General features: G+C 42.2%; 1 protein-coding gene across 8 annotated transcripts; it reads left to right on the plus strand.

The window, feature by feature from the left end:
- On the plus strand, positions 1 to 27,749 carry ptk2bb (protein tyrosine kinase 2 beta, b). Of its 8 annotated transcripts, XM_086190397.1 has the most exons (31): positions 10,579 to 10,722; positions 16,062 to 16,301; positions 16,563 to 16,741; positions 16,844 to 16,931; positions 17,377 to 17,456; positions 17,650 to 17,712; positions 17,849 to 17,903; positions 18,002 to 18,142; positions 18,251 to 18,325; positions 19,066 to 19,167; positions 19,262 to 19,379; positions 19,506 to 19,545; positions 19,701 to 19,732; positions 19,821 to 19,865; positions 19,958 to 20,055; positions 20,344 to 20,425; positions 20,517 to 20,617; positions 20,813 to 20,928; positions 21,751 to 21,851; positions 22,114 to 22,203; positions 22,847 to 23,051; positions 23,161 to 23,269; positions 23,356 to 23,415; positions 23,507 to 23,629; positions 23,711 to 23,863; positions 24,104 to 24,139; positions 25,087 to 25,111; positions 25,273 to 25,307; positions 25,490 to 25,624; positions 25,716 to 25,796; positions 26,701 to 27,749. In XM_086190397.1, the coding sequence occupies exons 2-31, from the start codon at positions 16,104 to 16,106 to the stop codon at positions 26,914 to 26,916; spliced, it is 2,982 nt and encodes a 993-aa protein (XP_086046523.1). In that variant the 5' UTR covers positions 10,579 to 10,722; positions 16,062 to 16,103; the 3' UTR covers positions 26,917 to 27,749. The 8 variants fall into 8 exon arrangements, with proteins under 8 accessions (XP_086046521.1, XP_086046520.1, XP_086046519.1 ...); XM_086190395.1 differs by lacking the exon at positions 10,579 to 10,722 and adding an exon at positions 1 to 23 and having other exon boundaries at positions 16,066 to 16,301; positions 23,711 to 24,139; XM_086190394.1 differs by lacking the exon at positions 10,579 to 10,722 and adding an exon at positions 3 to 23 and having other exon boundaries at positions 23,711 to 24,139.

Raw genomic sequence — 27,749 nt, forward strand, 5'->3', positions numbered from 1 at the left:
CGACGGCGTATCACCTAAAAACGGTAAGCTAACGTGTCCACCTTAGGTTGCCCCGTCAGTTTTGAGTATATGAACATATCAGAATTGATATTTCAATGTTTCAGTCTAATAATTGTTTTGTTTTAATTGTAAAAATTCTTACCGTGAACTTGCCTTTTGCTTGAGCGTAAAGTTTTAATTTAAAAGTCTGTTTGTGTCTCAGCCGCAATGCTGAGCTCCTGTGTTGAGTCTCGCTCTGTGCGCAGGACAAATGATAGTGTCGCTCAATTATTATGACGTGACGAAAACAATTGTCTACATATTCCTCAACAGGTTTTGTGTTGATAGTTGACACAGTATAATTTTCATATATAAAATTAGTCGATTTTTAGTCGAAATTTGAGGGCTTCAGTCGACCAAGAATTTCTTTGGTTGATTACAGCCCAAGGGATCTGTCCTGCCATCTGTGCTTGATGTCTGTTGCTGCAGAAGCGACGCAGTGACTGGCTGATGGCCGTTTGTTTACAATTACAAGGACGTCATCACGTTAAATCATGAACATTGGAAGAGGCTGAGTTATTTCTAAGGCCTCAATGAGCCTCTTTGCAAAGTAAGGTCTGACGAGGATCATGTCGGAGGGTGGTTGTTGTTTTATTTAAGGCTTTTTAAAGACATATTTCATGAAAAAATGCATCAAATTAATTTACCTAACACAAACACATCACACTCATTGCTCATTCTCTAATATTTAGTTATGTATTTCAACAGGGGAAAAAGAACATATTAAAAAATACAACATATTAAAATAATTCCGAGATTCAGTTTCTTTCTAAATGTCATCCATTTTTTAATAGGGACATCACATTTCAATGAAAAAATGTACATCTTTAATGGAGACATGGACAGTGGAGAAAAATTCCATTGTTGTGATCACTTGTTGGTGGTTGACAAGCCGTCAGCTGCTGCCTGTTCTCACTCCATCACGGCCGTGAGCCTCCGTCACGTCAATCATTAGAACAATAGTCCTCCCCAATGAAGTCTCTGGGTCTCCTGCAGCTTCTCTACTCAGGACGCCATCAGTTCCTTCTATCAGGTGTTGTCTGGTGGCTGCTGGTTTGATCCCCTGTATTATCGCCTCACTCCACTGGTCGTCCGCTCATGCCAGTCACCAGGTTTCCTGAGGGGCCTCCACATTTGGTCATTCTCCTCCTTGATGCTCAGAAAAGTCTCATCACCCCCCTGCCCTGTTCCACTGATGTTCTTCTCGGTGGGTCCAAGTCATTCTTGATTTATTCTGACATTCTTTTTTCCTGCTCCCTTTTGTAGAGTGGAGGATCATCCTTGTTGTTATCGTCCATTATCCGATCAGGTAACATTGGCTTCGGAGCCAGGACAGGGCAAATAGGTCCGATTGTTCAGTCCGTTATTAACATCACTTCCTGGTGCTTGAGATGTCATCAGCTCCTGCTGTTTTCACCACCGCCGCCATCGTGAACCACCGTCACGTCAATCATCAGAACAGTAGTCCTCCCCAATGAAGTCTCTGGGTCTCCTGCAGCTTCTCTACTCAGGACGCCATCAGTTCCTTCTATCAGGTGATGTCTGGTGGCTGCTGGTTCTATCCCCTGTATTATAGTCTCACTCCAGTGGTCATCCGCTCATGCCAGTCACCAGGTTTCCTGAGGGGCCTCCACGTTTGGTCATTCTCCTCCTTGATGCTCAGAAAAGTCTCATCACCCCCCTGCCCTGTTCCACTGATGTTCTTCTTGGTGGGTCCAAGCCATTCTTGATTTATTCTGAAATTCTTTTTTCCTGCTCCCTTTTATAGAGTGGAGGATCATCCTTGTTGTTATCGTCCATAAGCCGATCAGGTAACATTGGCTTCGGAGCCAGGACAGGGCAAATAGGTCCGATTGTTCAGTCCGTCATTAATATCACTTCCTGGTGGTTAAGATGTCATCAGCTGTTGCTGTTGTCACCACCGCCGCCATCGTGAACCACCATCACGTCGATGAACAGGACGGTAGTCGTCCCTGATGAGGTTACTGGGCCTCCTGTCTCTTCTCTCATCAGGTCGCCACCAGTCACTTGTGTCCGCTGTCATCTGGCGGCTCCTGTTTTGATCTGCCATCCTGTAGCGGCCACCATCAGAGCCTCTGGCCTTCTCGGGATGATTCCAACCACCATCTTCCTTGTAATGGTGGCGATCGTGATTAAAGTTCTCCCATCGAGAACTCACCCCCTCATCTGTCTCGGGTCTCCACCAGTCACTGGCTTCGCACCGTGATTGGCGACTTTGCCAGCTGTTGCTATGGTGAGGCCTTGACCTGTCTTGACTGGTCACCCGCTCATGCAGGACAGCAGTTCTACTGAGGGGCCTCCACATGCGTTCACTCTCCCCCTCGATCCTCAGAAAAGGCTCGTCATGCCTGCCTTGTGTTCCTCTGATGGACTCATGACTTCTGGGGGCAGAACGGCGTTGGTCCTCGTCAATTTTGAAAAGTACACGACGTTCCTTCTTTCCTTCGTTCTCTGCAATCCGGTGACGTAAAATTGGCTTCGGAGCCAGTTCGTCCCTTTTGATGTAAGGATGAGACAAAATGGCCTGATTGGTCAGTCCATTGTTTTGTTGCTCCAATGGGTCACTCTGGCTGAGTGAATTCCCCGGAGGGGTCGGTCCAGCCTCTTCCTGGTTTGAGATTGGCTGGGCGATTGAATTGCCAGGAGAGGTCTGTCCAGCCTCTTCCTGGTTTGGGCTTGGCTGGGCGATTGAATTGCCAGGAGAGGTCAGTCCAGCCTCTTCCTGGTTTGGGGTTCGCTGGGCGATTGAATTGCCAGGAGAGGTCAGTCCAACCTCCTGTGGCTCGGGCTCAGCATTTTGATGACCAATTTGCCCATTCTGGATCAAAAAGCTCATCAGCCTCAGGGTCTGCCGTTTTCGCTTCCCTGGCTTCTGACTGTATGTTTCATAGTCCATGTCAGGCTCCAGAGGATCTTCATCGTATTCGTCACCTGAGTACCACATGACGAAATCAAGATGCTTCCTTGGTAGGATTGGCTGGTAGAAAGGAAGTGGATTTCTGTTTGTATGTTGTTTGATGATGGTGAAGCAGGGAGGTCTTATACATCCCCTGTAGTTTCAGTCAGTGTGGGACATGACTGGGATCACAGGACCCTGATCTCCTTCACAACTGTCGAGACGACTGAGGTCTGTGATGGCTGTGAAGGTCATGACTCAGAAATGCTGTGATGTCAGAAGCTCCAGTGGTGGCCGGTACCATGTGGTACGACTGAGTACAGCTTCCTTTTTTTTTGTATTTTTTTTTTAACGTTTAACGTTACTTCTCAGACATAGAGAGTGGGGTTTCTACAAAATGTATTCTGAACTACATTGACACCTTTTGTTTTCCTTTGTTTTTATGATGGGTCCAAGAGCTTGGGGCAGGGAAAAAAGCCAAAACTCAGAAAAGAGTTGTCATTTTTTCTTAGAAGTGGTTCATTAATGCATAAAATACATTAATTCCCACACATATGACATTCAAAGCACGACTGTGTTTTAAATGGTTGCTAAGAATTGCACATTACTCATACAAATGACAAGTTTACAGTATTTCCTTATTTAATTTTGCTCCATATTCTGGCACATTGTAGATTTTAATTTTATGGTTATTTTATTTAATTTTTGTATTTTTTGTACTTTTATATTGCTGCTGCAATAAGAGAATTTCCCAGTTTGGGACAAATAAAGTACCTATCTTATCTTATCTTATCTTATCTCCAGATTTACATAAATGTTCAATTGCTCGCAGTGTGACTTTGAAGTGCTGTATGTCTGCAAGTTTTCTACTTAAAAGTTAAAAGCTTAAAACTTGGTTTCGGGTCGAAAACTTGCACCAAGGCCTTCAGAGGAAAAAGACGTTACAGCGGAGCAGCGCCAGGACAAAGAGGTACCGTCACAGGAACTGTGAAATACGCGAGAGTTACTGGTAATAATTCCTTATGTGTCAAACCTTGTAGATTGAACATGAAAATTAAATTTGTTAAAAATGTTTGGGCTTGAAAACAGGTTTTGATCTTTGGTTTCATTTACTGATATTGTACTTATTTTTTTAAATCAGCAAAAGTTTGAACTTTGAGAGTGTTTGAAAAAGAGCGAACTGTGAGAAAATGTTAATGCCTGCCTGAGAAAAGTGTATAAAAGTGTGTGGGTAGGGGTTTTACGGCCTTAAAACATGTATAATAGTAAAAAATAAAGCTGATTACTTCGCGGATTTCGTCTATTGCGGGTTATTTTTAGAACGTATCCCCCACGATAAACGAGGGACCACAGTATTGCATATTGTAAAAAGTGGAGCATTGTATTGCATTCTCTGATAGGACCACTGGGTGCCGCCAAAGTCAGTAATCTTCAATTGTGGTTACTAAAGTACATAATCACTGGGAAAAATGTTGCTTTCTTGAAATATTTTCACCCCTTAATGAAGAATAAACTTCAACTAAGGTAGGGCTGTAATCTCCCAGTCGACTGGTCGATATATTCGTCAATACGTCCTGGTTCGACCAAAATGCTAATAGTTCGATTTTTTTAACCACGTTAATTTCGTCAGAAGGAATGTACCAAATTGTAGTGGGGGTGTTGTCAAAGCACCCCTGTTTCTCAGACAACAATCAATCTTTGAACACCCCCCTTTGTTTTGCTATTTTGGACTCGCCCGACCCGCTTGAGACAGACAGACTGAAGAGGCCGACGTCTGGTGGTTTGATGAATGTATACTTAATTTTGATGGTTTCATTTATAGTCAGTCCTCGGCCATCATGTCAAAGACATCTGCAGTGTGGCAGCATTTCATGAAAATAGATAATGGAAAAAAAGTCGAATGCAAGTTTGCAAACAACAGTTTTCATGTCACAGCTCCACTACAAACACGACGGCGTATCACCTAAGAACGGTAAGCTAACGTGTCCACCTTAGGTTGCCCCGTCAGTTTTGAGTATATGAACATATCAGAATTGATATTTCAATGTTTCAGTCTAATAATTGTTTTGTTTTAATTGTAAAAATTCTTACCGTGAACTTGCCTTTTGCTTGAGCGTAAAGTTTTAATTTAAAAGTCTGTTTGTGTCTCAGCCGCAATGCTGAGCTCCTGTGTTGAGTCTCGCTCTGTGCGCAGGACAAATGATTGTGTCGCTCAATTATTATGACGTGACGAAAACAATTGTCTACATATTCCTCAGCAGGTTTTGTGTTGATAGTTGACACAGTATATTTTTCATATATAAAATTAGTCGATTTTTAGTCGAAATTTGAGGGCTTCAGTCGACCAAGAATTTCTTTGGTTGATTACAGCCCAAGGGATCTGTCCTGCCATCTGTACTTGATGTCTGTTGCTGCAGAAGCGACGCAGTGACTGGCTGTTGGCCGTTTGTTTACAATTACAAGGACGTCATCACGATGAATCATTAACATTGGAAGAGGCTGAGTTATTTCTAAGGCCTCAATGAGTCTCATTGCAAAGTAAGGTCTGACGAGGATCATGTCAGAGGGTGGTTGTTGTTTTATTTAAGGCTTTTTAAAGACATATTTCATGAAAAAAAAGCATCAAATTAATTTACCTAACACAAACACAACACACTCATTGCTCATTCTCTAATATTTAGTTACGTATTTCAACAGAGGAAAAAGAACATCTTAAAAAATATAATACATCAAAATAATTCCGAGATGCAGTTTCTTTCTAAATGTCATACATTTTTGAATAGGGACATCACATTTCAATGAAAGAATGTACATCTTTAATGGAGACATGGACAGTGGAGAAAAATTCCATTGTTGTGATCACTTCCTGGTGGTTGACAAGCCGTCAGCTGCTGCCTGTTCTCACTCCATCACGGCCGTGAGCCTCCGTCACGTCAATCATCAGAACAGTAGTCCTCCCCGATGAAGTCTCTGGGTCTCCTGCAACTTCTCTACTCAGGACGCCATCAGTTCCTTCTACCAGGTGTTGTCTGGTGGCTGCTGGTTTGATCCCCTGTATTATAGCCTCACTCCACTGGTCGTCCGCTCATGCCAGTCACCAGGTTTCCTGAGGGGCCTCCACGTTTGGTCATTCTCCTCCTTGATGCTCAGAAAAGTCTCATCACCCCCCTGCCCTGTTCCACTGATGTTCTTCTCAGTGGGTCCAAGTCATTCTTGATTTATTCTGACATTCTTTTTTCCTGCTCCCTTTTGTAGAGTGGAGGATCATCCTTGTTGTTATCGTCCATAATCTGATCAGGTAACATTGGCTTCGGAGCCAGGACAGGGCAAATAGGTCCGATTGTTCAGTCCGTTATTAATATCACTTCCTGGTGCTTGAGATGTCATCAGCTCCTGCTGTTTTCACCACCGCCGCCATCGTGAACCACCGTCACGTCAATCATCAGAACAGTAGTCCTCCCCAATGAAGTCTCTGGGTCTCCTGCAGCTTCTCTACTCAGGACGCCATCAGTTCCTTCTATCAGGTGTTGTCTGGTGGCTGCTGGTTCTATCCCCTGTATTATAGTCTCACTCCAGTGGTTATCCGCTCATGCCAGTCACCAGGTTTCCTGAGGGGCCTCCACGTTTGGTCATTCTCCTCCTTGATGCTCAGAAAAGTCTCATCACCCCCCTGCCCTGTTCCACTGATGTTCTTCTTGGTGGGTCCAAGTCATTCTTGATGTATTCTGAAATTCTTTTTTCCTGCTCCCTTTTATAGAGTGGAGGATCATCCTTGTTGTTATCGTCCATAAGCCGATCAGGTAACATTGGCTTCGGAGCCAGGACAGGGCAAATAGGTCCGATTGTTCAGTCCGTCATTAATATCACTTCCTGGTGGTTGAGATGTAATCAGCAGTTGCTGCTGTCACCTCCGCCGCCATCGTGAACCACCATCACGTCGATGAACAGGACGGTAGTCCTCCCTGATGAGGTCACTGGGCCTCCTGTCTCTTCTCTCATCAGGTCGCCACCAGTCACTTGTGTCCGCTGTCATCTGGCGGCTCCTTTTGTGATCTGCCATCCTGTAGCGGCCACCATCAGAGCCTCTGGCCTTCTCTGGATGATTCCAACCACCATCTTCCTTGTAATGGTGGCGATTGTGATTAAAGTTCTCCCATCGAGAACTCACCCCCTCATCTGTCTCGGGTCTCCACCAGTCACTGGCTTCGCACCGCGATTGGCGACTTTGCCAGCTGTTGCTATGGTGAGGCCTTGACCTGTCTTGACTGGTCACCCGCTCATGCAGGACAGCGGGTCTACTGAGGGGCCTCCACATGCGTTCACTCTCCCCCTCGGTCCTCAGAAAAGGCTCGTCATGCCTGCCTTGTGTTCCTCTGATGGACTCATGACTTAAGGGTGCAGAACGATGTTTGTCCTCGTCAATTTTGAAAAGCACACGGCGTTCCTTCTTTCCTTCGTTCTCTGCGTTCTTCGTTCTCCGGTGACGTAAAATTGGCTTCGGAGCCAGTTCGTCCCTGTTGATGTCAGGATGAGACAAAATGGCCTGATTAGTCAGTCCAATGTTTTGTTGCTCCAATGGGTCACTCTGGCTGAGTGAATTCCCAGGAGGGGTCGGTCCAGCCTCTTCCTGGTTTGGGGTTCGCTGGGCGATTGAATTGCCAGGAGAGGTCAGTCCAACCTCCTGTGGCTCGGGCTCAGCATTTTGATGACCAATTTGCCCATTCTGGATCAAAAAGCTCATCAGCCTCAGGGTCTGCCGTTTTCGCTTCCCTGGCTTCTGACTGTATGTTTCATAGTCCATGTCAGGCTCCAGAGGATCTTCATCGTATTCGTCACCTGAGTACCACATGACGAAATCAAGATGCTTCCTTGGTAGGATTGGCTGGTAGAAAGGAAGTGGATTTCTGTTTGTATGTTGTTTGATGATGGTGAAGCAGGGAGGTCTTATACATCCCCTGTAGTTTCAGTCAGTGTGGGACATGACTGGGATCACAGGACCCTGATCTCCTTCACAACTGTCGAGACGACTGAGGTCTGTGATGGCTGTGAAGGTCATGACTCAGAAATGCTGTGATGTCAGAAGCTCCAGTGGTGGCCGGTACCATGTGGTACGACTGAGTACAGCTTCTGTTTTTTTGTATTTTTTTTTAACGTTTAATGTTACTTCTCAGACATAGAGAGTGGGGTTTCTACAAAATGTATTCTGAACTACATTGACAGCTTTTGTTTTCCTTTTTTTTTTATGATGGGTCCAAGAGCTTGGGGCAGGGAAAAAAGCCAAAACTCAGAAAAGAGTTGTCATTTTTTCTTAGAAGTGGTTCATTAATGCATAAAATACATTAATTCCCACACATATAACATTCAAAGCACGACTGTCTTTTAAATGGTTGCTTAGAAGCGGCTTAATGAGAATTCAGAGGTTTGTATTGCATATTGTAAAGAAGTGGAGCATTTTATTGCATTCTCTTATAGGACCACTGGGTGCCGCCAAAGTCAGTAATCTTCAATTGTGGTTACTAAAGTACAAAATCACTGGACAAAATGTTGCTTACTTGAAATGTTTTCACCCCTTAATGAAGAATAAACTTCAACTAAGGTTGGGCTGTAATCTCCCAGTCGACTGGTCGATATATTCGTCAATACGTCCTGGTTCAACCAAAATTCTGATTGGTCGATTTTTTTGACCACGTTAATTTCATCAGGAGGAAAGTACCAAATTGTCATGGGGGTGTTTTCAAAACACCCCTGTTTCTCAGATAACAATCAATCTTTGAACACCCCCCTTTTTTTTACTATTTTGTACTCGCCCGACCCGTTGGAGACAGACTGAAGAGCATGAGAAGGCCGACGTCTGGTGGTTTGATGAATGTACATTTAATTTGGACGGTTTAATTTTAAAGTCAGTCCTCGTCCATCATGTCAAAGACATCTGCAGTGTGGCAGCATTTCATGAAAGTAGTATAGTAGTGGTATGAAAAAAGTCGAATGCAAGTTTGCAAAGATCAGTTTTCATGTCACAGCTCCACTACAAACATGACGGCGTATCACCTAAAAACGGTAAGCTAACGTGTCCACCTTAGGTTGCCCCGTCAGTTTTGAGTATATGAACATATCAGAATTTATATTTCAATGTTATAGTCTCATGATTGTTTTTTTTTTCTTGTAAAAATTCCTACCGTGGACTTGCTTTTTGCTTGAGCATAAAGTTTTAATTTAAAAGTCTTTTTGTGTCTCAGCCGCGATGCGGCGCTCCTGTGTTGAGTCTCGCTCTGTGCGCAGGACAAATGAGCCTCTTCATCTTCTTCTTACTGGGGTTTTACGGCGGTTGGCAGTCAACTAGCTGGAGCATTACTCCCCTCTTCTGTCCCACTGTGGAACACCAACTTTCCCTACATCTTACCCCTACACCTCAATCCTACCTCTAAATCCTACACATAATCCCGATACCTAAATCCTATCATAAAATCCTGTATCCCTCAAATAATCTAATCGAACCCCAACACTCTCTCTATCCTCCCTCCCCAGAACTCCCTCCAGACTGATCTCACCCCTCCCCATGTCCCTCCACCTGTCCCTCATCACCCTCCTCTCCACTTCATACATGCCACACCTCAGAAGTACGAGCTCTACCGACTCTTCCTCACCACACCCCTCACACAGCCCAGTGTCGCGCTTCCTTAACACCTTCAAAGTCCCGTTCAGCCCACAGTGTCCCAGCCTCAGCTTCACCTTCACTACTTCCTCCCTCCTCTGCCCACCTCCACCCTCTCGCTCCACACTCCTCTGAACCCTATAAAAGTGCCTATCCTTCTTCTCTCTGTCCCACCTTCCCTGCCACATGTCCATCACCCTCTCCCTCACTATCACCTTCAGGACAAATGATAGTGTCGGTCAGGTTTTGTGTTGATAGTTGACACAGTATATTTTTCATATATAAAATTAGTCAATTTTTAGTCGAAATTTGAGGGCTTCAGTCAACCAAGAATTTCTTTGGTTGATTATAGCCCTAGTAGTCTATGACTCATTTTAAATGTAATGGACTCTTTCTTGGCCTGCATGCCACCTCCACTCCATTTTGGTTAAAAAAAATGGCATTATGGTTTGTGTGTAATGCTGACAGACAAAATAAAACAGACCTCCTCTGTTCCTCGAATTCATCTTTTAAGATAGCTAAAAACTAAAATATTTAACTACTTGCTAAAATGAGTGATAAATACATGAAGTATGAGTTATTTTACACCGTTTGGGCCTGAAAGAAGTGCTTTTTTTGTTGTTTTGTTTTTGTTTTTTGGGGGGTTTTCCACACAGCTGCAACGCCAATGTGGCATATTTTTAAGCTTGAGACGCCCTCTAGTGTCCAGACCGTGCAATTCCATAACCAGACATCTGGTTGAGAGTTTGCAGTAACAATGATAATAATACATGTTCGAAGTAACAAATAACGCGTCAAAGCTGTTAATACGTGTTTAAGCTGAATCAGTTTTGATATAAGACGTCGAGTTACGGTCACAATTCAGCGGACAAAGAAAACAATATTCGAGTAAGAGCAAGATTGTTGTCCTGAGGTGGTTGAGTAAGGAAGTGGGCCCACCTTCCGGCTGCAGGAGCGCAGACGGAGGTGAGGGAGTGGCAACCTGCCACCTTGTGAGCTCTGGGAGAGAGAGAGAGAGAGAGAGAGAGAGAGGAGCTGTCAGGCCTGCTGGGTCCTCCGCTGGGAGTTGCTTGCTGTTACGCTTTTATTCTCTGGGGAATTAACTCAGAAGCAGGTAATACTCCTGTTGTTTACTTTTTTTTTTCTTGTTTTTGAGGAGCTGCAACTTCTGCGGAGGTGAGTTGAACGTGTAGAGGTAGCAAGCGGCTGCCGGGCCCTCACGTAGAGAGGTGACGGCATAAACAATCAGGCCTCCCTGTTCATGACTTCAACCTGACAGGCCGTTGAATTTTGTTAAATTTCCTTTTTTTTTTTTTTTTTTAAACAACAACAAAAAACTTTTTTCTTGTTAATGTGTGCAACATGTGTAATGTGGCTTTGAAGCCTTCAATTTTATGAATTGTTTACAAAGGTGAACCTCTTGACTGCCATTTTCTCCTAGAGAGAGAGAGAGAGAGAACTTTGTTCATTAACAAAGCAAGTCTGTGCAGGTAAAGAGGCAGCCAGCAACATTCCAGTGCCTGGGGTCATGGTTGCAATATGCAGACCCTCTGTGCGAGTGAGTGTGTGTGTGTGTGTGTGTGTGTGTGTGTGTGTGTGTGAATACAAATACCTGCCTGTGTTGACAAGCCAAGCACCGAACAGGAAAGGGAGCTTTGAAAAAAAAAAAAAAAAAACTACTGAAGTTGAGATGACCACATTAAAAGAGGAAGGTGACTCCTTTCACATGTCAGCAGATTTGCAGCCGATACAGAGGGACAGTATAAGCTTCATGTTTCTCATTTGTCTTTGTTCCATATGATTAAACAAACAAAACAAAAACAAAAATAGAAAAACGGCTCTATTTGGTTAGCTGGCTAAAAGTCCACTTTTTTTCCTGATCTGGGAAAACCAGTTGATGACACAGAGATGGAATGGATGCTAGTTGTGTCAGGAGTGCATGTCGTGACAGATTCAGGCAGCCGAGACCGCCACAACTTGAACCTGTTCAGGGACTTTAACATTTATTTTTCAACCAGAGATGTGAGATTTTTCATTTCTTACCATTTTAAGCAGTAACAAAAGTTGTTCCGTGAAATACGACCATAAAACGCTATTTTTATTAGTCTCCTGACTGTGCACAGTGCAACTCCACAACTGTGCAAACACACACATTGATCTTGACAATCGTAAAATACCGAACGACGACAGTGAGTTTGGCTGCCAAAAAGTTGGAATAAGAATTTAAAATTCACAAATCAAAATTCGAGGGAAGAATGCAGACACCATCAGCTGAGGTAGGGATGAACAACACTTGCCACAAATGGACTTTTGGCCTGATTTTTGCCGCTAAACAACATTTATTGATGGAACAACAAATAAAAACATGAAAAGCTCCTTTAAATTGACAGGGGTTTGAATAATTACCAGTTTACCTGTTTAAGATTGGCATTATTGTCGATGGCAGATGACAACAAGCCAAATCATACTGATTAAACAGATTATCACGCCGTGGAATAATTCTTCTAAGATGTCTAAAGTGATGGCTGTCTTCCCGTTCTACTGAGTTTCTTTCAAGCTCAGCCTTGTTGCAATGTTACTGTGGAATTTCATTCTCATTTGTCACATCAGACCCTGTCATTCCCCTCCTGACATCTCACCAGTGGATTCTGCACGTTTATCAGAGGGTGGAGTTGGCGGTGATATTATTTTTGTATCACCTGGATAAAGGTTTTGGTTCAGAATATTCCTGTTTACTGTCCCGCCTTGGCGTCTGTTGTGGCTGCAGCGTGCTGAAAAAGAATTTTGCTCCATCTCTGTTTTGTGATGAAAATCACCCCCTGGAACAGTTGTTACCATAACAACTCACGTGGCAGCGTGACAGTGTGTGTGTGCGCACTCTTGTACTTGCTACATATTAAGTTCTAGAATACGTAGTTAACCAACAGAGTGAGGACAGTTTTTGAAAATTGAGGACATTTTAGTTGGTCCTCACATCTTCAAAGTGCCGTTTGAGGGTCAAGACTTGGTTTTAGTTCGAGGTTAGAATCAGGTTCTGGTAAGGTTCGGGGTCAAGGTCACGGTTAGGCAGTCAGTTGAGAGGGTTAGGTTTAGGGTGAGGGGCTAGGGAATGTATTACGTCAATGAAAGTCCTTACAAAGACATAAGTACAAGGGTGTGTGTGTGTGAGAGAGAGAGAGAGAGAGAGAGACAGACAACATAGTGGGCCTGGTTTTGTTCTTGAGGATCGAAAGTGCCGTCCAGAATTTTCTTGTTTTGATTTTGTGCGATGTCACAAGGTGATAACAGTTGTTTTACTTTTTTATGAACTTGTTTTTCTTCAGCGTCATGTTTCTATGTTCAGCAGTATTACCCATCTCTCCTGAAATTTTCCGCTTGACTTGAAATCAAGCACCTGGAAAGTAACTTAAGAGAACATGTTGTCGGTACCAAAGAACAGTACTGGTACGCGACATCCAGCTCTGTTTGGACCACCATCAGTCCGTCTGTGTGCTCCAGTCTTCTGAGTTTTAGTGTTTGTGTGTTGAAAAGACATAAAATCGAGTCTCACACCTTTGTTAGCTCGGCCAGACTGGAGGACACAGTTTCAACAGAGCTCATTCTGCATTCCGTTCCACTGAATTGTTGCCTTTTCTGTCCCGTTAACATTTCACGCGCAAATCCATTGTTCTAATCTAACAATTAAAATTTACATAATGAAATACCTTAAAATCAGAACACTGAAAGAAGCAGTATTTTAGCCATGTCCTGATTGTCTTACACAGTTCCCCCTGAAATATTACTAGAAATCGTAATATTTTGTACTATTGCAGTACAACTATGACTCCAACTTCCAGTGTAGATGCATAATAGGTTTTCCTCCTCAGGAATTCATAATGAATTTCTAATAAATTCAGTGTTTCCTTGGTGCAGACGATGGCAGGGAGTCCTAGATTTAATTAATCTTGGAAGATTAAAATAAAATTAAGCTTACAAACAGCTTTTAAGCCTTTTTTTTTAAAGTGGGAACTTGTTAAGCCTTCTTATAACCACATGAAGCTAGTTTATGCTATTAGCCTTGATGCTACATGGCCAAATTTGCTCTTCATATTAAAAGCATTACTTGCAGCTGACTCATTTTGTTCTTTAACATGGGATGACAGTTACATGATAAGTTCAAGCATCCACCCCTATCCTTTATCCCAATTTCTTTTTTTCCTCAGACATATTTTAATTTTTTTTTTTTCTAAAGGAGAGGTGTGTCTAATATTTATTTCAAGCAAAGGAATGTTTCCAGAGCTTCATAGACAGGAGTAGAACTGCTGGAAGTTTTCTTCACCTTAGAAATTTTCTTTAACTCTCATCCTCCTTCTAACCCATCTGTCAGTCCTCCTACACCTGGGTGATGGTGCAACATGCCGGCTGTGCTGTACCATCTTCTCTCTCGCTCGCTCTCTCACTCCCTTTCTCTCTGTCTTTAAACACACACACACACACATGAACACACCCACACGTGGCCCAGCTGGGGAATTCGTGGCCTCAGGCTAACAAAACACAACCCTGTACAACAGCGGCGGAAAGCCATGAGAGGAACCAACACGTCTCGGTTGCCTCACAGCCAACTGACAGCACGGAGCTTCATTTATGAGAAAAATCCCATTCTGACAGCTGTAACAGACGGACTGTGAGGTTGGTAGAAATAATTGGAGCATTGTGGGATCGGCTGCAAAGGTTGTAAAGTTTTTATCCCTCTTTTGCTCTGATTGCTGAGTCAACATGTCCTCCGGTTTTTAGAGACACTCCATTTGCCTTTGGTGCCTTCTTACAAGAGCTTATGCGACCTGAGAGTCAAAGAAGGAGGATTTCTCTGTTTTTTTGGTCAATATTTCCAGATGTATGTGCTGTTAGATTTTGTATTTCAGGGTTGTTGTTTTTTAAGCAGAATCTCAGGTTTTTGCAGCTTAACTCACATTACGCGTTCATGGCAGTCTGTCAGACTGACTTTGACATTTGACCACTAAGAAAATTTCACTTCATCCTCGAGTCCTAGCGGACGTTTGCGCTATATTTGAAGAAATTTCCTCAAGCTGTTCCTGACCCTTCCCAGTGGATGTCTGTGGCAGATCTGGAGACATTTTTTTCCCCCTCAAGGCATTCGAGGGATACTCATTTGAGGTGAAAGTGACCTTTGACCTTTGACAGACACAATCTTTTCAGTTCGTCCTTGAGTCCCGTCAGATATTTTAGCCAAAAGTGCAAAAAATAACAAAACCCAAAAACCTCTAAAAGCACCTCTGAGTTATTGTGTGAACAGTGCAGTTGTGTGGCTTGAATGGTTGTGTGTTGTCTTTGGATGCACCAAAGGTACCGAGGTCGTTAAGCCCAGTTTCTCTGCTTCTTCCTCTCATGTTGTACTGAGAGTAAACCCAACGCTGCAGTGACTAACTAGCGCCTTTTGCTGTTCAAAATACCAAATTACCAGAAACAAGAAGAGCAGTATCTATATCTATCTATATATAGATATAGATAGATATATATCTGTCTACATGTATATAGATATAGAATCTCATACTTTTACTACATTGGATGATTATCTTTTCTTTTTTCAGCATGGGTTGCTACTCAGCTCTGATTTTAACATTTGCGATCACTATTTAAGTTTTTAAGAGTTTCCCGGTGAAACAGCCTTTCTCATATATGTTTGGGGCCTTTTTTTTTTTTTTTTCATCTGACTTTCCTTTTTGTGTGACTTTTGTCTTTTCTACCTTCATCACAGTTGTTTTAGCTGATGAAAAATGAATATCTAAGAATAATGTAAAACTAAAACTCTTACAAATGGCACCTTTTCAATATTGAAGAAGTGGAGTTGAATTACTTGGCTAACTCCCGCATGAATATTTCTGAATATCCTGAATTATTCCAGATGAGCAATTTGTTGCTACATCCGGACTTCTGACAGGTAGAACAAATCCAAACAGGTTGTATAACAGAAGCTACTACACAGTCAGTGGTTAGTCATCGCCGTAGTTTTGATACGGATCGATTTTGGTGTTTCGGTTAACGTTTCATATGGGCTGGTTCCCTCAAGGCTGTAAGTTGCACTTTTATCCTGACCCTATCTTCAATAGCAGAGGAGCAAAAATATCACAGTTTTATTGACACAGTAGATCAGATCTCTGAAGAGGGTTTTGCTTCGTGGATCACGCAGGTCCTCACTTGAAATCACAGATAGACAGGAATGTAATTAGAAACAAATGATGTGAGTCACAGATCAGAGCATGAATATGAATGGTGGCAAGACTCGTACTATGATGAATCCTAGAACAGCTTGTACTCATCACAGTGCACAGCATTGTCACTGGGAACCTTCCTTTAATAGGATAGGAAAGTTCCTCCTTGTTTCTAATTAGAAAGTTCCAAGACATGGGTTGAGTTATGGCGACATTAACCTTCTTTTTTTTCCTCTCTCGCTAGACAGAATGAAGTTGATATGATGGTGCAAACCCAGCCGTGAGAATGTATGAGGTGATGTCCGGTGACACCCTGGCTTGGAAGGTGCCCAGTCCAAGAAACAGTGGCACCGATTCCAGCCCCGAGTCACACTTCACGGTGGACGAAGGGGCCGTCAAGATCCTCAAAGTGTGTTTCTGTACCAACAACAACCTGGGCAAGAACTTTAAGCTGGTCAAATGTGACAGCTCTTGGCAAATAAGGGTGAGAGCAAAAACCTATTGGGAGTGAATGTGTCAGGAGACTGTGATGAAGAGGGAAACCTCAGTTTGTCTTGGATGGCTCAGGTTGCTAATCTGTCAAAGCAGGAGTTTTATGGGGTTTCTGTTTGTTTAGCAGCAGAGCCAACAAATGTTGCTGTTAATATCATTTTTTTGTCATTATGTCATTTCAAGGCTAATTTATTTAACTAAGGTCGATTAAAAATGGATGATAATGGATGAATTCTGGCTCCTCCTTCTTCAGGGAATCATTCGCTCCATTCTGGTAAGCGGTCGTCTGGGGCCCAATATCGAACACACAGGATGTTACGGCCTCCTGCTGAAACACCTCAAATCAGAAGAGCTTCACTGGCTGCATCCTGATCTGACCGTTGGAGAGGTGGAGCAACGTTATGAGAGCCATCACGTGGAAGCTGAATGGAGGTACAGTTGACTCGAGAGGATGTTTTGGAGCAAATTTCACGACTGAAGATGATCGGTTAGCAGGGGTGTTTTTCTAATTGATTATTTTCCTTCCGATCACAGGTATGACCTTCGTATCAGATACATTCCTGTCAACTTCCTGGAAAAATTCAAAGACGACAGATCAACATTTCTGTATTTTTACCAACAGGTAACAACCAGGCTGGATTTTAGTTCAAGTATGTTGTTGGTATGCTATCAAATGTCAGCCACACCAGTCTAAACGTTACTGGGATTGTGGACGATACCGTTTGACCATCAATAATGGCTCAGCCGAGCGTGATACTGACATATCAGCAACATGCATGTGTGATTTTTGTGGGGTTCGTCATTAAATTAATCATTTTTTTAATTCATCTTTTTATGAAAATACAAATAATAGTGTAAAACGTACAAATCCTTCCATCGTTGCATGTTATGTGGCAGTTGCTAGTCAAAATCACTGCAGTGAGATACTTCTTCAGAAATGTGCCGCTCAAAGAAGTGGTAGGTTTGAATTGTTGAGAGATGAGACCCCACCTGCTGTTTACAGCCTTAAAACTGTCACGGTCTGGAAATGTGTTGATACGGTGTGTTTGTCTTTCTCTGTCGGACAGGTGCGTAGTGATTACATGCAGTATCACGCCAGTAAGGTCAGTGAAGGGATGGCGCTGCAGCTCGGTTGTTTGGAGATCAGGTGAGTCACTTTTTCCCCCTCCGCGTTCCTTCCCTCCAGTGCGTATACGGGTGAGGCGACTGGAGTCGGTGTGAATTTAGAAAAAACACATTCGCAAACGCATTCGTTGTGACATTTATAATATCAGGATGAGATCTCTGCATGCGTGCAATTTATTAGCTGTTTTCTGTATTTTCTGTTTTTCAAACTACAGGAGGTTCTATAAAGACATGAATGCAAAAGGACTTGAGAAGAAGTCCAACTTTGAGCTGCTAGAGTAAGTTTTTATACTTTTAAAATCTGATCAGCAGGTTTAGATCCTAGTAAACCCTTTGGATTGTAATTGAAAAACATAAATTGCCGAGTCATGTGTTAAATTCATTTTTTTCCTGAACTTTGCTGCATAAATGAAGAAAGGAGGTGGGCCTGGACCTTTTCTTCCCTCAACAGCTGATAAACAGTATGAAGGTACGTGTTGAGAGCCTGCAGGAGCTATTCTTTTGCCTCCAAACGTATTTAAAACTTGCACACATGATATAAAGTCAAATAATCCTGTCGTTTTCCAGTCCAAGCAGCTACGAAAGTTGATCCAGCAAACGTTTCAGCAGTTCGCGACACTCAAGGAGGACGACTGCATGGTCAAGTTTTTCAAGACACTTAATGAGTTCATCAGTTACGACGAGGAGGTGTTTCCATGTGAACTAGTGGTGAGTAGCAGCGTTTCGTCATTTGCTGTCCCCAAGCCGTTCTGCACATCACCTCAATGTGGTTCAGGTGAAAATGACAAACCTTAAAAGACTCTCCCTTATAAATAGCAAGGTTGGAGTTTGTCGGTTGAGCTGGTCATCGGTGGGAGAGGCATTCGCCAACGTACACAGAAGAATTCAGCGGTGAGCATGATGGAGATATTCTCCGATATCAAATCTGCCCGGTTAAGTTGGAGTGTTTTTTGTTAAAGGGTTGTTGTGCGCTTTCTTTCTTTGTATATATGCTTCCTCCGCTCCACATTTTAGGAATATCAAAAAAGAGGAGTACCCAAGAAAGATGTGTTTACAGCTGGATTGCCAAAAACAAACACCACAGAAATAAGTCCCGAAATTAGTTTTTCTTTTTTGAACATTTTCAAGTATTCACGATCCCACGATCCTTCAAATTAAACTACTGTACAAGTATATAAAATAGTATGAATAAACATAGTTCAAATTAACCCTAACCCTAACCCACCCCCAGCTGCTAACACAATGCTAACATACGTGGCCAACACTTTTGCTTCAGGTTAAATTATCTAATTTTCAGAATGAATTTCTGTCACAGGAACCAAACCAGCACTTTTACTTTAATAGTTTGACTACATTTTACTCTACTTGTCTTTGCGTCCAATGGGAATATTTTCATTGCTGTATTTATACTTTTGTGGTGTTCTACTTTTCGACAAGGACAGATCATGAGCTTGTTTTCTGAAGTGTCAAATATGAAGATTTTTCTCTGTCACATCTCATATTTAAAGTAAACAATGAATCACCCCTTTGGACTTTGTTGGCCTTCAGCGTATTCTCCAGCATTACACAGCTGATGCTATCTTGTCCATCATAATTTCAACAAGTGCAACCCTGTTTTTCTGGCGCATTAGCCTGTCTTCCTAGCAGACTTCAAGCAGATCAAGAGAATACAATGTTTATCTCAGAGCGACGGCAAGGCTCTCCTAAACCTCGACATAGAGGGCGCCAGACAAGTAAGTCTCACGTCAGCGCCGTTATCTTACCTTTTAAACGGTGTCACTCTGAACTTTTGGACATTTTTTCCCTGTGTTCCTCTCTTTCTGACAGCGTCTATCAATAAATGTGGCGACGGTCCCTATGGCTGAGAACATGATGGACCTTATTGACGGTTACTGCCGCATGGAGAATGACACGGACGATTCTGTTATCCACAGGCAAAATAAAGGTGAAAACACAGCCGAGCCACTTCACACGCAGATGAACAACATTATCAGGCATTCATTATTTTGTATTGATTTAAATCGTTAAAAAAAAAAAGTGATTCTAATCCTTATCGGCATTCATATCCCAGATGCAAGTGCTCGGAGTTCCCTTCCTGAGATCCCGACAGAGTGAGTTCTCTTCTGTAGCTAAGAAAGCCTTATTGGTGATGGCTGTTCTCTTGGATCATTCTGTTTTAACTCTGAGGAACTGTAATATGACACTTGATGATAAATGATCATATTTTCTCACTTTCTGTCTCCCCTTTTTTTTTTTTCTGGAGCAGCAGAAACAGCAGCTCCATCAGACACAGCATGGGTGAGTTGACATTGTTCAATCTATTTTGCAATTATACATCAGAATTTTGTCCCTAAACAAAACAAAACACAATCTATTTAAATTTCAGGGTCTGACATCTACTGCGAGATTCTTGATGAAAGGCCCAGATCAGGTTTGTCTAGGTTTCTATTCACATTTTTGGGAGGAAAAAAAAAATATACAACTTGCAGGCGACCACTTTGACGGCTCCCTATAATGTTGTAGTTGTGAAGTACGGGATCGACCGGAATGACATTGTTCTTGGACGAATCCTGGGTGAGGGGTTTTTCGGTGAGGTCTACGATGGCTTCTACAACACAGCCGTAAGTTTTATCTTCTCATTTAAAGTACATCAGGTTTTCACTCTTAAGGTGGTTTACTTTAAGGCATTCATTTGTAAGGACTGAAAAGGCAAAACACACTTTTTTAGCTGAAATATGATTTAAAGAAAATCTGAGTATGACGTATTGTTAGAGGGATACTATTACTAGGCGTCAAGATGTCTCAAATTAAAAAAAAAAGAAAAAGAAAACACGCAATATACCTCTACAGTTACTGGTTTCGCAATTTTCAAATACCATCCCTGTTTTCTTTTTCCTTTGACTGAACAGATGGGAGAGAGGATCAACGTGGCCGTGAAGACGTGCAAAGACTGCTCACCCGATGTGATGGAGAAGTTCATGAATGAAGCAGGTGTATTCGGGGGGGGGGGGGGGGGATGTATCGAAAATATTAGATCCAAAGAATAATAACAGATGAGTAACAACTATGTGGTTTTTGTTAGTAATTATGAAGAAGCTCGACCATCCCCACATCGTCAAACTGATAGGAATCATCGAGGAGGATCCCGTGTGGATTGTCATGGAGCTTTATCAGTACGGAGAGGTTAGTAACAATCCGTGTTGAACTCAGCTGATTTTTTTTTTTTTTTTTTTGTCAGTTTGAGATGAAATAATTTGCTCTGCAGGATTGAAATCTGTTGTGTACGAAAGCAACGTGAATCACGGTCCCTCAACATGAGTTCATAAGCTGTATGTCAGCGCAGCAGCAGACTAACTGAGATGTGTGATGTGTTTGTAGCTTGGGAACTATCTCATGCAGAACCAGAACAAGCTGACAAACACAACGCTGGTGCTGTTCAGCCTGCAGATCTGCAAAGCGCTGGTCTACCTCGAAGGGGTCAACATGGTACACAGGTGAACGATGACATGATATATACATCCTCAAACATGTAAGAACTAAACCTTTGGTTTGGTTTCAGAAAAGCTTGTGTAAAGAAAGAAGTCCCTTTTTGGGGGATCTAACAAAGTTGTTAGTTTCACTGTTGATCACACTGACTATGGGGTGATTATTTTATTATTTTTATTGATAATATGTAAAGTCCTGTGGCGGCACGGTGGTGCAGTGGTCAGCACTGTCGCCTCACAGCAAGAAGGTTCCAGGTTCGAGCCCCAGCTCCAGCATGGGGGTCTTTGTGGTAGAAAATGGATGGGTGGGTGGGTGGATAAAGTCCTGTGCTGCAAAGCTCATAATATTTTGCTGAAATGGAGTAAATGGAGTCTTATATATTGAGGAAAATATCAAGAAAAATACTACGTGAACGTAGGTGTAGCTTTCGTCACGAGGTAACTGAAGATTTGTACTAAGACAGGATATTAGAGAATGCAAATTTAAGATGAAATAAACACCTGTCCCAGTTTTTCATGGAGAGAGACATCAACAGGTGATCTTGAGAGAAAACCCAAACAAGTGAATTACTTTTGGCCTGCGTGGAAAATGTAAATATTAGATTAACATTATTTAATGCTGCAGTAATCGAGGAGTAAATTTATGTCTGACAGCAGGACGAAAAGCCAGTTCAGCCCCACTGCTTTATCCGTGAAAGATTTTATCAGGCATAAAAGGGTCCACTGCAATATCCAATATTAAGCATAGTTTTTAGCTACAGCGACTGTACGCCGTCATCTCTGCCTTCATCAACTTGAATATTTCTTCTCGTCTCATTTGTCTTGTAACAGAGACATTGCAGTTCGTAACGTTTTGGTCGCCAGTCCAGAATGTGTGAAGCTGGGAGACTTTGGTTTGTCCAGATACATAGAGGAAGAGGAATACTACAAAGGTAAGCTGCTGCTTTGACTCCTGCACTGTTTTTCTCACAGAACCGAGTGCCTAAATCATAATTGCATTCACAATTTGTCACATGAAATGGAATTATATGGGGAAAAATGTGCATCTTTTTGTTGATGAACAATAAAAACGGCCTTCCTAAATGCTTAACTTTGACACACACGATCGTTAAAACGTACTAAATCAAAAGGGAGCATCAGGAGCACTGGCGCCCTTGTTGAAACACTGTACACTGACATCTCTTTTAATTGCAGCATCCGTTTCGCGATTGCCGATCAAGTGGATGGCCCCAGAATCCATCAACTTCAGACGGTTCACCTCTGCCAGTGATGTCTGGATGTTTGGTGAGCTTGTAGTACATTAACTTAAGGACAAAGGACTGATAAGCTCCTTTTGGGAATCATTAACTGATATCCAAAGGATATTGGAATCCTGTTTATGCAACACTATGTAGGAAGTGGTGGTGGAGGAAATGAAGGATTACAGTCTTCACCCTGTCTCTGCTCTTCTTTTGTTTTTCTGTGTAAAATACAATTATTGCACCTTTCAGACTGGAATCGGGCCCGGATCATCTGATTTTTTACACTTACATAACATTAGCACCACCTTGTGGCTGGTCTCATAGTCACATGGTGCATTTTAATGAAACCGAAAAAAAAACAGAGAATCCACTTAATAAGTGTTCCATCCCTGATGATGTCCATCAGATGAGGGAGGATGATATAGATAAAGAAATTAGTTACTATATTTTGTAAGATCAGTCACTGTATGTGTGTGAATAAAAAAAATCATCAGGAATCAGTTTTGTTTGTATATTCTGAAGGAAGGAAATGGCTCTCACACCACGAGAAGTTGTTGCTAGTAAAAACAAAAGTGAGATCTGATGCTGGATAACTGAATCGAGTCATTAGGATGTTCTTCATCTCAAAAGTCAAATTATTTGTTTTTGATTCATTTGACGTCTCTTGTGTTTTCCGTGCTTGTTAGCTGTGTGTGTGTGGGAGATAATGAGTCAAGGGCAGCAGCCATTTTTCTGGCTGGAGAACCGAGATGTAATCAACCAGCTAGAGCAGGGAATCAGGCTGCCTAAGCCCGACAACTGCCCTCCTGCCCTCTACTCCCTCATGACCCGCTGCTGGTCCTACGACCCCAGAGAGAGGCCCAACTTCACTGAGCTGGTGGTCAAGATCAGGTACTCAGGATCCTGGAATCATTTTTCCAAATGAAAAAATTGTTAGGATGTGCCAGTCTTCTCCTGCATGATGTTTTCAACAAATATGTTTGTGTCTTAATTCGGCCAGCGATGTCCACAAAATGGAGAAAGAGCAGGAGGTGGAACGAGAGAGAGACAGAGCACGCGCCACAAAATATTTTGAACCAAAATTCAACTTTAATGAGCCTCCTCCCAAGGTATCCGTGTGACTATTGCAGCTTTTGGTACGCGTACTTGCACCTTCTTTTAAACACTTCTAAAAATATCTTAATTTTAATTTCAGCCTTCAAGAATGAAACCAGGCAGGTTTGGGAACACGCTCAGTATCGGTCTGCACATCCAGGTACAGTAACCTCTGAGGGTGCTGGTTCTTTCTGTGTTAGCAGTAGTGAATCAGTCATATATCTGCATATCGATTGTGTGTATCTGTGCAGCTGAATGAGGCATTGTGTGCCAGCTCTCCTGACCTCGCCAGTCCATGTGAATACCAGTCTCCTATTGACTCCATGAATACGCTGGCGTTGCCCGTCAGGTCTCCACGACGACGGAGCATGGGGGTAAGTAAAAATATTGTTTCTCAATGTGAGAATTTGAAATTTGTTTCATACAACATGCCATGCAATATGTTGCTTTTCTAGGAGAGCGAGTTCCCCCGTCTAGAACCAAACAGCAGGGAGGACGCTCAGCGTCTGTGGCAGAGGGAGAGACAACAGATGCATGCCACTCTCCGCCATCAGAAAGAACAGATGATGGAGGATAAAAAGTGGCTGGAGAAAGAAGAGAGACTCCTGGTGGGAAACAGAGCATCATTAACTTTTGTCAACCCGCTCGCTGTGTCTCTGTGTCCCCCTGCTCCAGAATTCGATGTAGCCCTGACAGCTACACTCGACCAGGCATCGTTAAAAAGTGTCAGCCCTCTCGTTCACTCTCGACGTCCCACTAGTCTTAAATTGAATGTCCCTCTGCTAACTGTTCCAAAGCGAGGGTCCATGTCCATAGTTTATAAAATGAACCTGCCTGTTCTTTTACAGGACCCTATGGGACCAGACGACATCGGTAGCCCAACGGTACGTGTCCGCAAAATTACATTTGAATCAGGAAGGCACCGATTGTAGAATTGTAGTCCGATTTTGATGATGCTGATGCTGACATGGCTGATAGCAAATCCCCATACTGCAGTTCTTCTTTGGTGTTCTGTTTGTTTTTGTCAACTTTTTAAAAAGTCTTTTCACATTACCATTTAAACCTTAACCACAGCCACCTGTGAGTGCAATCTTATTTATCAGTAGACAGATGGAACAAAACAAAATGAATATCAGCCGATAACAATGCCCGTCCGACATGTTGGTGTGTCCCTAATTTAATGTTAGTTGAATGTTGCAGATTAAAAGAAGAATCAAGTTGTAACATTTTAACTCCTTTGCCCTATGGAAATCTCTCTGCATGATACTGTATAGTATCTATAGTATTCTGCATAGTTTAATCTCAGAAGTGCGCGTGATAAATTCAGTGCAGCTAAAACAGATTTAGAACTTTTGGTAGTTCATGTTCTCCCTTGTTTCCTTGCTCTGTCAATTTATTCAAAGCACAATCATGACAAGTGGCTGCAGGCTTGGCCTTTATATGTCAGAATCATGTAGCTACATATAAAACTTAGCTGTGTCTCCTCCAGCTGCCGATGCACTCAAATTCATTGCAAACATGCTAAGAAAGCATTGGCCACTTAGGCTTCTTGCAAAATTCCTTTTTATGTTTTGGCACAAGGACATTAGAAGAAAATCATTTAGGGAAACCATCAACTTGAGTACAGGAGGCTCATTGTATAAACATTAGTAAAAAAATAAAATAAAATAATGTGATGTTCCACAGTTTGTCTCAACAAAGGAGCAAGCTCCATTTGGAATCAACTTCTCTTTGCAAGAGTTTTCTGTGTTTAGTGCATGCGAGCTGTTCAGTATCTTGACAGGTTACTTGATTTATTTTCATGAATTTTATTTCTGTCTGTTCTTTTTAGTCCAAAGAACCTGAATCTGAAAATGGTAAGCGCTCAAATGAACACAAATTCACATTTGAACCCGAATCATTCGTCACGCTACTGTGACCGTCTCTCTCTCTCTCTCTCTCTCTCTGTCTTTCAACCTGAATCTTTCTATTCCATCTCCCTCTGTGTTTTATATTTTTCCCCCTTTCTGCCCCACAGCACCGCCAGAAAAGCCCCCGCGGCTCACAGCACAGGTAATTACAGCAATTAGTTTTTGAATATCTTTCAAAGCCTTCTGAAAGGCCTTTTAAATTCTATTAGATTTGATTTGCGATTTAAAAAAAAAGAAAAAGAAAAAAGGACTCAGTCACCTTGAAAAAAGTAATAATTAAAATGGCATTGATGTCACTATTCATTATCGTTTTGTCTTTCATAGCCTGCACCCACGGCTGAGCTGGACCGATCTGATGATAAAGTGTATCAGTATGTCATGGACCTGGTCAAAGTTGTTGTCCAGCTCAAGAATGACATCACTGAAATGCAGCCGGAACAATATATCACCGTCGTGAAGGTACGTGCAGACCAATCGTGTGCTTTTACAGTTATCTGGTCAAACTGAATAATAAAACGGACACTTTCTCTGCTCTGGTCTCTGCTCCCAGTCTGTCGGGATGGCCCTGAGAGATCTGATTCACAGCGTGGATGACATACTGCCCACTTTACACGAGTCTGTCAGGACTGAGGTACGGAATATCACCTGCAGCTTTTCTCCCCAGGTTTTTTTGTTGTTGTTGTTTCTTTCTTTCTTTCGGTCCACTTGCCGCTCCCCTTACTTTATCCTTAAAAACAAAAGTTTCAATAACCTACTGGAGCTGCAGCAACATACGTAAATATGAATTGATAAATAAATGAAAATAGAAATATCAACAATATAATTACTGTACAATGTTGAGGTTAACTTGAGTATTCGCATTTTTAGGAGACCACTAGATTTTGAAGATCATATTGTTCTTTTCTCTTCTCTGCATTTATCTGAACCCATCAGTTGCTCATGAAGAGAAAGACACAACTTTGACGCACACTCGCAAGAATCAGAATACAAAAACGACTTAAGTAAACACAAGAAAAAAAACGTCTTTACTCTTACCGCAGCAGATTTTTGAATGAAGTGTTTTACTTGTTCCCCAGAACACTATTCTGTCTGGGTATTTCTGTTTTTAATTAAGTTAATGAACTGTCTACTGCCGTCTTGTTTATTTTTCTGGCTAAGGAGACCCAAATACCTTAATTTAAAAGTTAGATCTGTCTCTAAAAAAAACCCCCCATAATTATCAAGTCATTAAATGATTAAACACACACACACACACACACACACACACACACACACACACACACACACACACAGGGTGCTTGCTCCAGACATCTATTGTGTACCTAGTAAGTAAGTTCCTAGTGTGAATAAGAACTAATTTGTGCATGAATAAGGCCCAAAGTATTTACAGTACATGAGGAAAATATCACAAAAAAAGGAACTGTTGAATGCAAAGTGGAATCTCCTTACTGACATTGTTGTGAAGTCCCCCCCCGTTTGCTCATTGCGCTTTTCTGGAGTTCTTAAAAGTGGTCTGTTCTGTTTGGTCCCTGCAGATCGAGGGCACCCAGAAGCTCCTCAACAACGACATGGCGGAGCTGATAAGCAAAATGCGGCTCGCCCAGCAGAACGCCATTACCTCTTTGAAGGAGGAGTGTAAAAAACAGATGTTGGCTGCAGCACACAACCTGGCTATGGACAGCAAGAACATGCTAGATGCTGTGGACCAAGCCAGGGTCCGGGCCAACTTAGCCAAGCCTGTGGCCCCCTAGTGGACTGTGAATCTTGTGGCTCAGTGTCAACATCGGCCTTAATTACCTTTGAACCCATTCAAATATTCTGAGCTTCCAGAGGCATCGTAGCTGTAAAAAAAAAAGTATTATTCAGTTTCAACATGATGCTACTGGACTTGGATTGTATCAAGGTATTACTTTGATCATTTAAAAATGCAGATGCTCCTTTGATCAGCCAAGTTTTCAGCCCCTGACCTCTAAAATAAATGTGCCCAAGACTGTAAACGCGTACTCACCAGCCTAACCAAACACATCCAACTTTAACTGTATTTTAAATAGAACTACTTCTTTTTTTTTGTTCTAACAGTTATGTTGCTATTCGACTTTCAGTCTTCCACCTGCTTTTAATCTCAGTTGAAACACAATCGCATCCACTGCATCCCTCCGGTAACGTGATTATACACATAGGCTGCAGAATGGCATACACCAAATACCACAGTGATTTATCAGTAGATCAGTTTGGGGTTTTTTTCATCACAGAATACAGTCATGCATCGTAAGGTTTGAAGGTATGAAAAAAGAGATATTATCCAAAACTTCTGAAGATGCTACAACTCAGTGGGCATAGCCAGTTTTTGGAATTGATGCATTTCCTTCCCAGTCACCTGTGTATGGAATCAAAGATTTCTATGAGAAAGTTCTCAAAATTTGTTTTTTGTCTCTGATTTTGTCACCTAAAGAAATGTATTATCTTTGTAAATACAAAGTGTATCTAATGACATAGGTTTTAATGCTAAGAAAAGAAATGACATCTCATTAGAATAACATGTTCATTCACTACAAACCTGAGTGAAATATAAAGATGACAAAAG

This window comes from Aulostomus chinensis, chromosome 20 (genome assembly GCF_037954235.1).
Source record: "Aulostomus chinensis isolate RoL2024-O1b breed Wild chromosome 20, RoL_Achi_v1.0, whole genome shotgun sequence".
Classification (NCBI taxonomy): Eukaryota; Metazoa; Chordata; class Actinopteri; order Syngnathiformes; family Aulostomidae; genus Aulostomus; species Aulostomus chinensis.